Source organism: Crotalus tigris, unplaced genomic scaffold (assembly GCF_016545835.1).
Source record: "Crotalus tigris isolate CLP2741 ecotype Arizona unplaced genomic scaffold, ASM1654583v1 scf7180000020145.1122116, whole genome shotgun sequence".
NCBI lineage: Eukaryota > Metazoa > Chordata > Lepidosauria > Squamata > Viperidae > Crotalus > Crotalus tigris.
The window spans coordinates 321,694-339,349 of NW_024097874.1; the positions used below are offsets into that span (position 1 = coordinate 321,694).

The 17,656-nt window shown below is 43.9% G+C and overlaps 2 protein-coding genes and 1 pseudogene across 2 annotated transcripts in view; 2 read left to right on the top strand and 1 right to left on the bottom strand.

Annotated features, from left to right (window-relative positions):
* The window catches only part of LOC120318249, a 227,066-nt pseudogene that overhangs the window by 173,477 nt on the left and 35,933 nt on the right, over nt 1-17,656 (bottom strand).
* The window catches only part of LOC120318230 (zinc finger protein 84-like), a 52,477-nt gene that overhangs the window by 19,013 nt on the left and 15,808 nt on the right, over nt 1-17,656 (top strand). The window lies entirely within an intron of this gene.
* LOC120318237 (zinc finger protein 850-like) lies at nt 2,078-13,218 on the top strand. Its single transcript, XM_039365667.1, has 2 exons — nt 2,078-3,913; nt 10,685-13,218. Exons 1-2 carry the CDS (start codon nt 2,605-2,607, stop codon nt 12,256-12,258), a joined length of 2,883 nt encoding a protein of 960 aa, XP_039221601.1. The 5' UTR covers nt 2,078-2,604; the 3' UTR covers nt 12,259-13,218.

Genomic DNA, 17,656 nt, shown 5'->3' on the forward strand with positions numbered 1-17,656 from the left:
GATCAGCCTCCCAGTGCCTGGAGGGGAGGAAGGGGAAGAGGACGGGGGAGCTCTGGGCTCAGAGGGAGCGTGGCTGAAGGCGAGGGCGGGAACCCTGCTAGGAGGAGGCCAGGGGCGTCTGGAAGGCGGGCGAGGGAGACCCGAGAGGCGTCCAGGTGGGCTTGGCCGTTGGGCAGCCCTGTCCAGGTGGGCTTCCTTTGGGATGCAGCTTCTGAATCTGCCTCTCTTACCTGCCCAGATTCCCTCTCTGGTGACTGCTGCATCCCTGTTTCTCTCTGCCTGTGTAAGTGAACAGCCCTGTCTGTAGAGGTTTTCAATTTAAATATTTCTTTTACGGTCTGAATAATCTACCCTGAAAAAGAAGCTTTTCACTGGTTTTTACAAACAGCTTTCCAAAGAGATCAAGGGGGTTCTGTGATAATATTCAGAAAGATAACAGAATTTCCGGTCAAGGGACAGACCTGGGAGCTCCAATAACTCCCTGCAGGGCATTTTGGGGAAGAGAGACTGGTATGCAGAAGAGCCAGTTTATTGTTTGGGCTGCAGAGGCTTCAGTTGTGGGACTAAAATGCCGCATGGAGAGCTTGTGTTTACATGATGGCACTCTTTCAAAATTGGAGGGGGTGTCACATAGAAGGAAGGATTGACCTTTGCGCCAAAGTGTCGTAGAGCAGAACAGGAAGTAACAGATGGAGTCTAGAATTAGGAGAAAGTTCCTGTCAGTGAGAACAATTAATGAAACAGCTTGCCTCCAGACGTTATGGGTGTTTCATCACTGGAGGTTTTTAAGAAGAGATTGGACAGCCATTTGTCAAGAATAATATAGGTTTCCTATCTAAGCAGGGGGTTGGACTAGAAGACCTCCGAGATCACTTTCAACTCTCATTATTCTCTTATGGACCTGCTGTTTTCTTGGCAACAATGTCAGACTGAAACTGCCACTATTTTTTTCTGGGATTTTTCACTTCTATTTATAGCTAACACGCACAGTATTTCCTATTGGCACCCCATACTTGTATTAATGATGTTCAACTGTGATTAAGCCAGCACTTCTGAAAGAATAGCTATGGAAGACCTTTCAGGATGTTCAGTTGTATAAGTTGTCCTCATTTACCACTTCCTCATTGGGCCTATGATTATGAAAATGCAGGAAAAGGGAGTTGCACCAATTTGGATGTTGTGAATTGTTGCGTGTTTATGGTGGTTGCAGTATCCCACATTCATGATCCCCATCTGTGACCTTCTCAGCTAGCTTCTTACAAGCAAAATCAATGGGTATACCGGCAGGAAATTACAAGACACAGTCACGTGAAATTGCCTTTAACGACGCATGGTGATTTGCTTAGCAAGTCCAGAGGAAAAGATGTAAGTTGGCATTATCATGCTAACATCATACTTAATGATCAGGCTGCTTAATGACACAGATGCCAGTCCCAATTGCAGTCATTAAGTAAGGAGTACTTCAATTAGGATGTCAGCAGAGGGATTGTGGAGAGTAGTTTTTCCCCTTTTTTGTGGTCAAGGAGTTCCATGTGCAAATCTTGCAGAGGCTTTGGGCATCATTTCATCATTTAAAGCCCCCACACCTCTAAAAATTAGTTTCAGGTTGAAAACATGAATTTTCCACATAGATATAATTATAGGTATGTGCATTTATATTACTTTTTCCATATATCTACAATTGTATACTCTATACCCGAGACTTGCAGATTTATTTTATGATAACCCTTAGTAGTGCTTAGAATTTATGGTTGATGCAAGTGAGGGGAATTTCATGATTGAACGGATATCTGAAGTTGGATCTCTGGAATGTCCGATGAATCATAATTAATGTAAGAGGTTAGCATTGTGGCATGTTTGCTTTTTAAATGTAATGTATATTTTTTCCTTTTTTGACATCTGCAAGCATTGTATAAACAATTAAACTTACACTTTTCTTTAAATCTTACAGACAAAGGATGTGGCAATAAGAGCACTCTGGAGAAGTGAGAATAACTTTTGAAAAGGAAAGCAAATCAAGCCAGAAATCAAAATATTTTCCATTTCCTTCAGAAAATTACACAATTCTCCTATCCCAGCAGGTAAAAGGCAGGAGAAAATCAAGAAGAGATTTCAAGCTGGAAATAGAGTATGCGGAACACAAGGATAGGTTACATGACAAGGTGAAGGGGATCATTTTTCCATTCAGAAAAAGAGGGAAATATTTGGAAGTCTGTGGGGAAGAAAAGGTCAATTGGTTACTTAAATAGGGCAGACAGCAATGCAGAACTCCCAATGGGAGGAAAGAAACAGGTGAAATCAAAGCACCACTAAACAAGGGACCACACACATTTTTGACTTCCTCAAGCATATCGGTGGATTGCAAAAGTATAGGTGATTATGTAGAAGAGGATCCAAACTGGAATAAAGGCATACAAATGCTACTAATGTAACAAAATCTTTGGTCAGAATATCTCCTTTCCACACAGGACAGATGCCCTATAAGTGCTCCCAATGTGGTAAATGCTTTACCAAGCAAAATAATTCACACAGGAGAGAAACTATAGGAGCGTCCAGTTTGTGAAAAAAAGTTCCCCTGTAAATTACTATCTGGTAAAACACAAGATGACTCACACCGGAGAGAAACCTTTTGAATTTTTGGATTGTGGGAAACGTTTCAGTTTCAGTTCCAAACTAGTAAAACACCAGAAGACTCACACAGGAGAGAAAACCTTTGCATGTCCGGATTGTGGGAAATGTTACAGGCAGAATTCCAGCCTGGTGACACACCGGAGGACTCACACTGGAGAGAAACCCTTTGAATGTCCTGAGTGTGGGAAATCTTTCATAGATAAGTCCAGCCTAGTGAGCCACCAGACGACACACACAGGAGAGAAACCATATGAGTGTGCACTCTGTGGGAAAAGTTTCAGCAAGAATTCCAACCTGGTGAACCACCAGAGGAATCATACAGGAGAGAAACCCTTTAAATGTTCGGATTGTGGGAAACGGTTCAGTTTCAGTTCTAAACTGGTAAGACATCAGAGGGCTCACACAGGAGAGAAACCTTTTGAATGTCTGGATTGTGGGAAATGTTACAGCCAGAGTTCCAGCCTGGTGACACACCAGAGGACTCACACTGGAGAGAAACCCTTTGAATGTCCTGAGTGTGGGAAATCTTTCATACATAATTCCAGCTTGGTGAGCCACCAGATGACGCACACAGGAGAGAAACCGTATGAGTGTGCACTCTGTGGGAAAAGTTTCAGCAAGAATTCGAGCCTGGTGAACCACCAGAGGACTCATACAGGAGAGAAACCCTTTGAATGTCTGGACTGTGGGAAATGTTACAGCCAGAGTTCCAGCCTGGTGATACATCAGAGCACTCACACAGGAGAGAAACCCTTTGCATGTCCGGATTGTGGGAAATGTTACAGCCAGAATTCCAGCCTGGTGACACACCGGAGGACTCACACAGGAGAGAAACCCTTTGAATGTCTGGATTGTGGGAAACGTTTCAGTTTCAATTCCAACCTGGTAATACATCAGAGGACTCACACAGGAAAGAAACCATTTGAATGTCTGGACTGTGGGAAATGTTACAGCCAGAGTTCCAGCCTGGTGATACACCAGAGCACTCACACAGGAGAGAAACCCTTTGAATGTCCTGAATGTGGGAAACGTTTCAGTTTCAGTTCTATCTTGTTGAGACACCAGAGGACTCACACAGGAGAGAAACCCTTTGAATGTTCGTATTGTGAGAAATCTTTCAGACACAATTCCACCCTGGTGATACACCAGAGGACTCATACAGGAGAGAAAACCTTTGCATGTCCGGATTGTGGGAAATGTTACAGCCAGAATTCCAGCCTGGTGACACACCGGAGGACTCACACAGGAGAGAAACCCTTTGAATGTCCGGATTGTGGGAAACGTTTCAATTTCAGTTCCAACCTGGTGAGACACCAGAGGATTCACACAGGAGAGAAACCCTTTAAATGTTCGGATTGTGGGAAATCTTTCATATACCATTCCAGCCTGGTGGTACACCAGAGGACTCACACAGGAGAGAAACCCTTTAAATGTTCGGATTGTGGGAAATCTTTCAAACACTATTCCAGCCTGGTTATACACCAGAGAACTCACAAAGGAGAAAAGCCCTTTAAATGTCCTGATTGTGGGAAATCTTTCAATGTGAATTTCAACCTGCTGAGACATCAGAGGACGCATACAGGGGAGAAACCGTAAAAGTGTCCAGATTTTGGAAAAGATTTCAGTATTAGTCACACAGGGGAGAAACATTTGAAATGTCCAATCTGTGAACGATTCTTCAGGTGTAAATCATCTCTTATTGCACACAAGGAAGTGCACATGAAGCAAACAATGATGAGTTTAGAGAAATGTTGAATTTCATTTCTGATTTCCCATTGAAGAGTATAAGTGAGAAATTGACTACTTCAGTTCTGGCTTGATTCTTTTTAGTCAACAGATCTCCGGATTAAACCTGAAGGTGGAGCAAAAAAATATGGAAAATATTAGTTTGATATAGACTAACTACCTATTTCTGATTATCAGCAGTAGTTTCTGGATGTTTCTGTTTGCAGAAGATGTGAAATTCCCCGGCTAGTGTAGAGTTAATCTTTGGGATACAACTGTAATGGTACCTACCGATTATGGTTGGGAGACTGCTTTGCTTAACTACCCCTGTCCCTGCTGTTCCTGATGCAGCCTTTAAATGAATGTGCAAGTCATTCAACAACACTGGCTGCCTCACTGTTGGGGGAAACTCTTGGTAGTCCTCGATTTACAGCTGTAATTTAGCCTGCAATTATAGTCGTAAATCAAGAGGGTCATTAATGGGTCATCACACAATGTGCTCCGTTTTATAACCTATTTTGTGGCAGCACAGAAGGAAGTGCACATGAGGCAAACATTGATGAGTTTAGAGAAATCTTGAATTTCATTTCTGATTTCCCATTGGGAGTTTAGAAATTCTGGCCTGATTCTTTTTAGTCAATACATCTTAGAATTAGACTTCTGGTGTAGAGGGGAAAAATGGAAATTGTTAACTTGATAAAGGCTAACGAGCTGTTTCTAATTATCAGCAGATGTTTCTGGATGTTTCCTTTTATAGAACTTGTGGAATTCCTCAAACAGGGTTTTCTGTAGTAGAGTTTTGTGTGGTGTTTTTTGTATATTGATTATGAAAATCCAACATACGGAGTTTCAGCCTTCTTTGTTGTGCTCCAGATTTTGATCCCTACATTTTTCCTGCCAGCATACCAGTAATCCTCAGTTACAACTGTAATGGGGTCTGTCAGTTACGGTTGTACATTGCAAAAGCCATGAAGTGAGACTGGTTTGGTTAATTACCTCCACCCTCCGTGATGCAGCCATTAAACAGATGTGCAACTTGCTAAGTTGAACACTAGCAACCCCACTGTTCAGGGAAGGCCTAGACTGCCTCTCCACCCCCCCCCAGCTATTCCTGGGGCTCCCCCATTCACAAGACACCTTGTGCTCTGCTTCCCAACCCTTGGTTCCCCCAGAGCTTTTCCTCCCTTACAGGGCCCCACCAGGCTTTTCTCCCGCCCCACGGTCCCCACAGGTATTTCCCCCATGGTACCCCTGGCCTCCCCCCCACAGTATTTGGGGGGCTGCCACAAAGAAGACGGGGTCAAATTATTTTCCAAAGCACCAGAGGGCAGGACAAGAAACAACAGTTGGAAACTAATCAAAGGGAGAAGCAACCTGGAATTAAGGAGAAAATTCCTAATGGTGAGGGTAATTAAGCAGAGTGTTATGTGCTCCAGGCTACTTTCCTTCATGACCAGAGGGAAGCTCACCTGACCAATAACCAGCTAAGGCCTTTTATTTCATTTATTGCAATAAGCGAGGAGAGAAGCTAGCAAAGCTTGGTTCTCTCCAAAGTTCCAATCTGAACTATTCCTTCTTTATACAACCCTGTCATTGCCACCACATCCCTCCTCGTTCCCCGTTGTAATTTCTTTGGTAAGCTTGTTTGTCTATTTCAGTACGTTTCCATTGTACAGCAGATTCTATTTTAAATTTTTCTTTCAGTATTAAATTTTGAAGACCTTTCATTCACTTCTATCAAGATGAACAGCTTGCCTTCAGAAATCGTGGGTGCTCCATCACTGGAGGTTTTTAAGAAGAGACTAGATAGTGACTTATCTGGAATGGTATAGGTCCGTGGTGGCAAACCTATGGAAACCATGCTGTGGGCACGTGCACCGTCGTCCAGGCCCTTCAGCTGGGTTTTCTAAAAGCTTTTCGCTTTAGGCCTCCACCGCCATGTGGAAAGAAAAAAAGGTTCAATCAATCAATTTTAACTTCTCCTAGGAAAAAATAGTTCTCGCAAAGTTGGACTTGATTGATTGAATTTTTTAATCCCCCCCAGTCTACCGTTACCACCGCAGCCATGCCCACCATATGGGCCACGCCCACCCAATGGGCCATGCCCAATCAGCACCCAACGATACATAAGTGGGGTTTGGTTGCAGTTTGGGCACTCAGTCTCTAAAACGTTAGCCGTCACTGGTATAGGTTCTGCTTTAGCAGGGGGCTGGACTAGAAGAGCTCCAAGGTCCCTTCCAGTTCTATTCAAGATTGCTTCTTTAGTGGGTCTTTTGTATATATGTTTGTGAAGTGCTACCCTCAAAAGGGCCACAAGAGTCTAGATCCCTTTCCACTTGGCCAGTTGATGTCTTCCCGCCCTCAGTCACTGGTCCAAATTCTCAGAGTCTCTCACTCTGTGCTTCCTCCTGACTTTCAGCCTGTTATTGTCCCTCCAGAACAATTCACCTCCCCTGTCCTTCTGTGGAGCTGCTCTTCTCCCTTTCAACTCCATTAGGGTGGGAGGGCGGGAAGCCTGGCTCGCTTACTCTGGATCAGCTTCGCTCTTTTCCTCCCCTTCTCTCTCCCTCTCCCTCAGGCCTCTCCCTCCTCACATGCAGCCCCACCCAGCAGGTGGGGGCAGGGCAGGCTGATCAACCCTTCCCTCCCTCTCTCCTCAGGCCTCTGCTTGCTTTGCTTCCTTCTCCGCTGCTCTCCCTGTCTCTCTTTCCTCTCTTCTCCCCCTCACGCCATGCAGCAGGCCATCCCTCCGTCCCTACTACATTGGTAAAGGAGCCATTCCATTTTTTCCTCTTGTTCTTATTTTTGCTTTAAAGTCATATTTTACAACAGTACAGTTTCTGAGGAAACTGCTGACAGAAATCCTGAGGGTCGGGTGCTTCTCCCAAAGCTTCTCTTTGTGAAACTACAAGCTACACACAGTAAGGAGCTTCAGTGCAGAGTCAGTTGGTGACCAAATAGAGGTGCCAACCCGTACAGAGATGAAAATACATAACAGCTGCTTGAAACCTCCTTCAGCACGAAACAATTAAATGTGTTGCTGCCAATCAAACAAGAAGGAGAAACTGTCCTTTGGGGCCTCCTCCCCTTGACTGTCAGGATCTCTCTCCATTTTAAATCTCTAAAAATGACTGCAACTGTTGGTAGTAGTTAGGAAAGGAGGTTCCCTCAATAAGGCGGGCATTGTGGTGTAGAGCTTCATTGTGGCGTCCGATGTCTCCTGTGATTAATTTCATTTTATCCTTGGGGAACGTCTAATTATATTGGCAGAAAGGAAAATAATCAAGAAGAGAAGGAACTTGGAATTAAGGAGAAACTTTCTAATGTGAGGACAATGAACCAGTGGAACAGCTTCCTTTCAGAAATTGCAGATGCTTCCATCACTGGAGGGTTTTAAAAAAAGAAGAGACAGCCACCTGCCTAAAATGGTATATTCTGATTGCTTGAGCAGGGGATTGACTAGAAGACCTCTAATGTCCCTTCAAGCTCTATTCTGATTGATTGAATTAAGTGCACAGCAGAAATAAATACTAACTGAATTTCAATATACAAAGTAGACACATTAAAACCGACAGAAGGAAACTAGCAGAATAACCCCCCCCCAAAAAAACCTACTTTTACAGTAATAACAGACTCCACAAAACGTACTAACACTATGTGGCTAACAAAACTGAGCGAAATAAAAGACACCCCAAAGGCAGAGGAGCTGCTACACAGGGCCAGGCCAGAAGCCACCAGTCCCCAATCAGAGGAACGCTCCATTTCCTGAACAGAAAAGTCTAAAGCTCAGATTGAAAGATGAAAAATGTCCGTTATCTGGAGAGTAAGGGGGAGCCGAGTTCAAAGAGGTTGGACTGGATCTTGAAAACTGCAGCGTTGAATTTTATGTTGGAGAAACAGGAAGAGGTCAAATGTGTGGATTCTACGGGGAGGAAGAAGATCCAGGTGGGTGTGCTGGTAAAGGCACCACAGTAGAGACTGGGAAATGCTCAGTTCCAGTCCTGCCTTACCTGCTAAGCCATCTGTGCAACTTTGGCCAATCCTACCAGGCCTATGCCTAAGCAGGAATCCACTTGAGTGACTTGAAGGTATCAGAAACACTCCTGGCCTTTCCCGGAAGGTTGGGCACCGCCGTTCCAACGTTCCCCTGTGGCTGCTGGGGAGGATCAGCCTCCCAGTGCCTGGAGGGGAGGAAGGGGAAGAGGACGGGGGAGCTGTGGGCTCAGAGGGAGCGTGGCTGAAGGCGAGGGCGGGACCCCTGCTAGGATGAGGCCAGGGGCGTCTGGAAGGAGAGGCGTCCAGGTGGGCTTGGCCGATGGGCAGCCCTGTCCAGGTGGGCTTCCTTTGGGATGGAGCTCCTGAATCTGCCTCTCTTACATGCCCAGATTCCCTTTCTGGTGACTGATGCGTCCCTGTTTCTCTCTGCCCTTGTCAGGGAACAGCCCTGTATGGAGAGTCTTTCAATATTAATTTTAGTTGTGGGTCTTTCATCAATGGAGGTTTTTAAGAAGAGATTGGACAGCCATTTGTCAAGAATAATATAGGTTTCCTATCTAAGCAGGGGGTTGGACTAGAAGTCCCCTGAGGTCCCTTTCAACTGTCACTATTCTCTTGTGGACCTGCTGTTTTCTTGGCAACAATGTCAGACTGAAATCCTCCACTATTTTTTTCTGGGATTTTTATTTTTTCACTTCTATTTATGGCTAACACGCACAGTATTTCCTATTGGCACCCCATACTTCTATTAATGAGGTTCAACTGTGCTTAAGCCAGCACTTCTGAAAGAATAGCTATGGAAGAACTTTCAGGATGTTCAGTTGTATAAGTTGTCCTCATTTACCACTTCCTCATTGGGCCTATGATTATGAAAATGCAGGAAAAGGGAGTTGCACCAATTTGGATGTTGCGAATTGTTGCGTGTTTATGGTGGCTGCAGTATCCCACATTCAGGATCCCCATCTGTGACCTTCTAAGCTAGCTTCTTACAAGCAAAATCAATGGGTATACCGGCAGGAAATTACAAGCCACAGTAATGTGAAATTGCCTTTAACAACTCATGGTGATTTGCTTAGCAAGTCCAGAGGAACAGATGTAAATTGGCATTATCATGCTAACATCATACTTAATGTTCGGGCTGCTTAATGACACAGATGTCAGTCCCAATTGCAGTCATTAAGTAAGGAGTACTTCAATTAGGATGTCAGCAGAGGGATTGTGGAGAGTAGTTTTTCCCCTTTTTTGTGGTCAAGGAGTTCCATGTGCAAATCTTGCAGAGGCTTTGGGCATTATTTCATCATTTAAAGTCCCCACACCTCTAAAAATTAGCTCAGAAGGTTTGACAGTAATCTTTTTTTCTTTTTCAGGTTGAAAACATGAATTTTCCACATAGATATAATTATAGGTATGTGCATTTATATTACTTTTTCCATATATCTACAATTGTATACTCTAGACCTCAGACATGCAGATTTATTTTATGATAACCCTTAGCAGTGCTTAGAATTTATGGTTGATGCAAGTGAGGGGAATTTCATGATTGAATGGATATCTGAAGTTGGATCTCTGGAATGTCCGATGAATCATAATTAATGTAAGAGGTTAGCATTGTGGCATGTTTGCTTTTTAAATGTAATGTATATTTTTCCCTTTTTTCACATCTGCAAGCCTTGTATAAACAATTAAACTTACACTTTTCTTTGAATCTTACAGACAAAGAGGATGGCAATAAGAGCACTCTGGAGAAGTGAGAATAACTTTTGAAAAGGAAAGCAAATCAAGCCCGAAATCAAAATATTTTCCATTTCCTTCAGAAAATTACACAATTCTTCCATCCTATCAGGCAAAAGGCAGGAGAAAATCAAGAAGAGATTTCAAGCTGGAAATAGTAGAGTATGTGGAATACAAGGATAGGTTACGTGACAAGGTGAAGGGGATCATTTTTCCATTTAGAAAAAGAGGGAAATATCTGGAAGTCAGTGGGGAAGAAAAGGTCAATTGGATACTCAAATAGGGCAGACAGCAATGCAGAACTCCCAATGGGAGGAAAAAACAGGTGCTATCAAAGCACCACTAAACAAGGAACCACACACATTTTTGACTTCCTCCAGCATATCGGTGGATTGCAAAAGTATAGGTGATTATGTAGAAGAGGATCCAAACTGGAATAAAGGCATACAAATGCTACTAATGTAACAAAATCTTTGGTCAGAATATCTCCTTTCCACACAGGACAGATGCCCTATAAGTGCTCCCAATGTGGTAAATGGTTTACCAAGCAAAATAATTCACACAGGAGAGAAACCATAGGAGTGTCCAGTTTGTGTGAAAGGTTTCATTGCAAATTCTCACCTGGGGAAACACCAGAGGACTCACACAGGAGAGAAACCCTTTGAATGTCCTGATTGTGGGAAATCTTTCATACACTATTCCAGCTTGGTGATACACCAGAGGACTCACAAAGGAGAGAAACCCTTTAAATGTCCTGATTGTGGGAAATCTTTCAATGTAAATTACTATCTGGTAAAACACAAGATGACTCACACCGGAGAGAAACCTTTTGAATGTTCGGATTGTGGGAAACGTTTCAGTTTCAGTTCCAAACTAGTAAAACACCAGAGGACTCACACAGGAGAGAAACCCTTTGCATGTCCGGATTGTGGGAAATGTTACAGCCAGAATTCCAGTCTGGTGACACACCGGAGGACTCACACAGGAGAGAAACCCTTTGAATGTCCTGAATGTGGGAAACGTTTCAGTCAGAATTCCAGCCTAGTGAAACACCAGAAGACTCACACAGGAGAGAAACCCTTTGAATGTCCTGATTGTGGGAAATGTTTCAGTGTTAGTTCCCACCTGGAGAAACACCAGATGACTCACACCGGAGAGAAACCCTTTGAATGTCCTGAGTGTGGGAAATCTTTCATACATAATTCCAGCCTAGTGAGCCACCAGACTACGCACACAGGAGAGAAACCGTATGAGTGTGCACTCTGTGGGAAAAGTTTCAGCGGGAATTCCAACCTGGTGAACCACCAGAGGACTCATACAGGAGAGAAACCCTTTAAATGTTCGGATTGTGGGAAATCTTTCATACTCTATTCCAGCCTGGTGATACACCAGAGGACTCACACAGGAGAGAAACCCTTTGAATGTCCTGAATGTGGGAAACGTTTCAGTTTCAGTTCCATTCTGTTGAGACATCAGAGGACTCACACAGGAGAGAAACCCTTTGAATGTCCAGATTGTGGGAAACATTTCAGTTTCAGTTCCAACCTGGTAAGACATCAGAGGACTCACACAGGAGAGAAAACATTTGAATGTTCAGATTGTGAGAAATCTTTCAGACACAATTCCACCCTGGTGATACACCAGAGAACTCACACAGGAGAGAAACCCTTTGAATGTCCTGATTGTGGGAAAAGTTTCAGTCAGAATTCCCACCTGGTGACACATCAGAGGACTCACACAGGAGAGAAACCCTTTGAATGTCCAGATTGTGGGAAATGTTACAGCCAGAGTTCCAGTCTGGTGACACACCAGGAGACTCACACTGGAGAAAAGCCCTTTGAATGTCCTGATTGTGGGAAAGGTTTCAAGAAAAGTTCTAACCTGGTGAAACACCAGAGTACACACACAGGAGAGAAATCCTTTGAATGTCCTGATTGTGGGAAAAGTTTCAGTCAGAATTCCCGCCTGGTGACACACCAGAGGACGCACACAGGTGAGAAACCCTTTGAATGTCCTGATTGTGGGAAATGTTTCAGTTTCAGTTCCAACCTGGTGAGACACCAGAGGACTCACAAAGGAGAGAAACCCTTTAAGTGTCCAGATTGTGGGAAATCTTTCAATGTGAATTTCAACCTGGTGAGACATCAGAGGACGCATACAGGGGAGAAACCGTAAAAGTGTCCAGATTTTGGAAAAGATTTCAGTATTAGTCACACAGGGGAAAAACATTTGAAATATCCAATCTGTGAATGATTCTTCAGGTGTAAGTCATCTCTTATTGCACACAAGGAAGTGCACATGAAGCAAACAATGATGAGTTTAGAGAAATGTTGAATTTCATTTCTGATTTCCCATTGAAGAGTATAAGTGAGAAATTGACTACTTCAGTTCTGGCTTGATTCTTTTTAGTCAACAGATCTCCGGATTAAACCTGAAGGTGGAGCAAAAAAATATGGAAAATATTAGTTTGATATAGACTAACTACCTATTTCTGATTATCAGCAGTAGTTTCTGGATGTTTCTGTTTGCAGAAGATGTGAAATTCCCCGGCTAGTGTAGAGTTAATCTTTGGGATACAACTGTAATGGTACCTACCGATTATGGTTGGGAGACTGCTTTGCTTAACTACCCCTGTCCCTGCTGTTCCTGATGCAGCCTTTAAATGAATGTGCAAGTCATTCAACAACACTGGCTGCCTCACTGTTGGGGGAAACTCTTGGTAGTCCTGGTAGTCCTCGATTTACAGCTGTAATTTAGCCTGCAATTATAGTCGTAAATCAAGAGGGTCATTAATGGGTCATCACACAATGTGCTCCGTTTTATAACCTATTTTGTGGCAGCACAGAAGGAAGTGCACATGAGGCAAACATTGATGAGTTTAGAGAAATCTTGAATTTCATTTCTGATTGGGAGTTTAGAAATTCTGGCCTGATTCTTTTTAGTCAATACATCTTAGAATTAGACTTCTGGTGTAGAGGGAAAAAAATGGAAATTATTAACTTGATAAAGGCTAACGAGCTGTTTCTAATTATCAGCAGACGTTTCTAGATGTTTCCTTTTATAGAACTTGTGGAATTCCTCAAACAGGGTTTTCTGTAGTAGAGTTTTGTGTGGTGTTTTTTGTATATTGATTATTAAAATTCAACATACGGAGTTTCAGCCCTCTTTGTTGTTCTCCAGATTTTGATCCCTACATTTTCCCTGCCAGCATACCAGTAATCCTCAGTTACAAAAGCCATGTAGTGAGACTGGTTTGGTTAATTACCTCCACCCTCCGTGATGCAGCCATTAAACAGATGTGCAACTCGCTAAGTGGAACACTAGCAACCCCACTGTTCAGGGAAGACCTAGACTGCCTCTCCACCCCCCCCCCAGGTATTCCTGGGGCTCCCCCATTCACAAGACACCTTGTGCTCTGCTTCCTAACCCTTGGTTCCCCCAGAGCTTTTCCTCCCTTACAGGGCCCCACCAGGCTTTTCTCCCGCCCCACGGTCCCCACAGGTATTTCCCCCATGGTACCCCTGGCCTCCCCCCCACAGTATTTGGGGGGCTGCCACAAAGAAGATGGGGTCAAATTATTTTCCAAAGCACCAGAGGGCAGGACAAGAAACAACGGTTGGAAACTAATCAAAGGGAGAAGCAACCTGGAATTAAGGAGAAAATTCCTAATGGTGGGGATAATTAAGCAGAGTGTTATGTGCTCCTGGCTACTTTCCTTCATGACCAGAGGGAAGCTCACCTGACCAATAACCAGCTAAGGCCTTTTATTTCATTTATTGCAATAGCAAAGCTTGGTTCTCTCTAAAGTTCCAATCTGAACTATTCCTTCTTTATACAACCCTGTCATTGCCGCCACATCCCTCCTCGTTCCCCGTTGTAATTTCTTTTGTAAGCTTGTTTGTCTATTTCAGTACGTTTCCATTGTACAGCAGATTCTATTTTAAATTTTTCTTTCAGTATTAAATTTTGAAGACCTTTCATTCACTTCTGTCAAGATGAACAGCTTGCCTTCAGAAATCGTGGGTGCTCCATCACTGGAGGTTTTTAAGAAGAGACTAGACAGTGACTTATCTGGAATGGTATAGGTCAGTGGTGGCAAACCTATGGAAACCATTCTGTGGGCACGTGCGCCGTCGTCCAGGGCTTTCAGCTGGGTTTTCTAAAAGCTTTTCGCTTTAGGCCTCCACCGCCATGTGGAAAGAAAAAAAGGTTCAATCAATCAATTTTAACTTCTCCTAGGAAAAAATAGTTCTCGCAAAGTTGGAATTGATTGATTGAATTTTTTAGTCCCCCCCAATCTACTGTTACCACCGCAGCCATGGCCACCATATGGGCCACGCCCACCCAATGGGCCATGCCCAATCAGCACCCAACGATACATAAGTGGGGTTTGGTTGCAGTTTGGGCACTCAGTCTCTAAAACGTTAGCCATCACTGGTATAGGTTCTCCTGCTTTAGCAGGGGGCTGGACTAGAAGAGCTCCAAGGTCCCTTCCAGTTCTATTCAAGATTGCTTCTTTAGTGGGTCTTTTGTATATATGTTTGTGAAGTGCTACCCTGAAAAGGGCCACAAGAGTCTAGATCCCTTTATCCCTTTCCACTTGGCCAGTTGGTGTCTTCCCGCCCTCAATCACTGGTCCAAATTCTCAGAGTCTCTCGCTCTGTGGTTCCTCCTGACTTTCAGCCTGTTATTGTCCCTCCAGAACAATTCACCTCCCCTGTCCTTCTGTGGAGCTGCTCTTCTCCCTTTCAACTCCATTAGGGTGGGAGGGCGGGAAGCCTGGCTCGCTTACTCTGGATCAGCTTCGCTTTTTTTCCTCCCCTTCTCTCTCCCTCTTCCTCAGGCCTCTCCCTCCTCACATGCAGCCCCACCCAGCAGGTGGGGGCAGGGCAGGCTGATCAACCCTTCCCTGCCTCTCTCCTCAGGCCTCTGCTTGCTTTGCTTCCTTCTCTGCTGGTCTCCCTGTCTCTCTTTCCTCTCTTCTCCCCCTCACGCCATGCAGCAGGCCATCCCTATTACATTTGTAAAGGAGGCATTCCGTTTTTTCCTCTTGTTCTTATTTTTGCTTTAAAGTCATATTTTGCAACAGTACAGTTTCTGAGCAAACTGCTGACAGAAATCCTGAGGGTCAGGTGCTTCTCCCAAAGCTTCTCTTTGTGACACTACAAGCTACACACAGTAGGGAGCTTCAGTGCAGAGTCAATTGGTGACCAAATAGAGGTGCCAACCCGTACAGAGATGAAAATACGTTAACAGCTGCTTGAAACCTCCTTCAGCACTAAACAATTAAATGTGTTGCTGCCAATCAAACAAGAAGGAGAAACTGTCCCTTGGGGCCTCCTCCCCTTGACTGTCAGGATCCCTCTCCATTTGAAATCTCTGAAAATGACTGCAACTGTTGATAGCAGTTAGGAAAGGAGGTTGCATGCATTTCCCTCAATAAGGCAGGCATTGTGATGTAGAGCTTCATTGTGGCGTCCGATGTCTCCTGTGATTAATTTCATTTTATCCTTGGGGAACGTCTAATTATATTGGCAGAAAGGAAAATAATCAAGAAGAGAAGGAACTTGGAATTAAGGAGGAACTTTCTAATGTGAGGACAATGAACCAGTGGAACAGCTTCCTTTCAGAAATCGCAGATGCTTCCATCACTGGAGGGTTTTAAAAAAAGAAGAGACAGCCACCTGCCTAAAATGGTATATTCTGATTGCTTGAGCAGGGGATTGGACTAGAAGACATCTAATGTCCCTTCAAGCTCTATTCTGATTGATTGATTGATTGAATTAAGTGCACAGCAGAAATAAATACTAACTGAATTTCAATATACAAAGTAGACATTAAAACAGACAGAAGGAAACTAGCAGAATAACCCCCCCCCCAAAAAACTACTTTTACAATAATAACAGACCCCACAAAACGTACTAACACAATGTGGCTAACAAAACTGAGTGAAATAAAAGACAACCCAAAGGCAGAGGAGCTGCTACACAGGGCCAGGCCAGAAGCCACCACTTCCCAATCAGAGGAACGCTCCATTTCCTGAAAAGAAAAGTCCAAAGCTCAGATTGAAAGACATTATCTGGAGAGTAAGGGGGAACCCATTGCAAACGTGTTGGACTGGATCTTGAAAGCTACAGCCTTGAATTTGCTGTTGGAGCAATAGAAAGAGGTCAAATGGGTAGATTCTGTGTGGAGGAAAAAGATCCAGGTTGGTTTAGTGGTAAAGGCACCAGGGTAGAGACTGGGAAATGCTCAGTTCCAGTCCTGCCTTACCTGCTAAACCATCTGTGCAACTTTGGCCAATCCCACCAGGCCTATGCCTAAAAAAGAAAGGAGGAATCCACTTGACTTGACTTGACTGACTTGAAGACATCAAAAACAAATATCCGGTATAAAGTTCAGGGGCGCTGAACTTAAATTACACTATGCCACACTGGAAATGCTTTGTATGCCGTCATGAGTTCTTCAGTGAAAAAGGGAATCAATGAAATATATGTTGCGGTTTTTTTATTCCAGATTCCTCCATGCAAGAGAACTCGGAGCCAATAGCTGAAATAGTCACTATCACCATCCATTCCTTATTAGACCTGCATGAAAAATGGCAGTGCACGGTGTCCCTCTAAAAAGTTTAGCCTGGTGATCAGTCAGCCATGCGCTTTGGCAGGATATTCTATTCTTCTCTTGTATTTTCTTTTTAAAAATGTAGTTTCAAAACATTTATTCTCCCATATGTAGACAATCAATCCCTCTTTCCTAGGTCCCATTTTCTAGGCCAGTGGTTCTCAACCTGTGGGTCGGGACCCCATTTGGGGTCGAGTGACCATTTCATGGGGGTCGCCAAACCACGCTGTCCACCATTTTTTTCCCTTTTCCCTAGCTGTCCTACTCCCTCTTATTGGTGGCCACACCCACTTGGGGGTCACCACAACATGGGGAACTGTATTATGGGGTCACGGCATTAGAAAGGTTGAGAACCACTGTTCTAGGCCCTGCTGCATATTTTTCCCTCTGTGACTTAATGGAGGCTTCCTGTGAAAGGAAATTTACAGACGCACAGGGCATTTAGCATTCAGCAGATGTAAAATTTCCTCCTTCAGGAATGAAGCTTCATGGTGGGTGCTGCTGGATGCAGCCCTGGCCGGCAGGAGTGAAGATGACCCTCCTATTGCGTCTCACCTTGGAAGCCACAGGAATATCTGATAAAAGTTTTGGGATGTACAGAGGTTTTGATCTCCACTGAGAGTGATCCCTAAGAAAGCACCAGAATCTTTATATCAGCTTTCTGCTAACTCGCGCCCAAGTGCCTGCCTGAGAATTTTGACCAAGGTGCCTGCCTGGGAATAATCTAACTCTACGGGAAATTGGGACGCCTACTGAGAGCAATTCTGCCATCTAACGAGATCTAGGCTCTGCAAGAACGAAGAGAAAAAGATATTACAGGTAGTCCTTGACATAAAACCACAACTGACCCCAAAAATTCCAATGCTAAGCAAGATAGCTGTTAAGTGAGTTTTGCCCCATTTTACGCTTTTCGCATAGTTGTTAAGTGAATCTGGCTTCCCCATTAGTTTTG

Excerpts from the sequence above, each read along its gene's own strand:
- LOC120318237 (XM_039365667.1), top strand. The coding sequence starts at position 2,605 with ATGACTCACACCGGAGAGAAACCTTTTGAATTTTTGGATTGTGGGAAA. Across the intron at positions 3,914-10,684 it reads ATGTCCGGATTGTGGGAAAC|GTTTCATTGCAAATTCTCAC; the intron begins GTTTCAATTTCA and ends TTTGTGTGAAAG.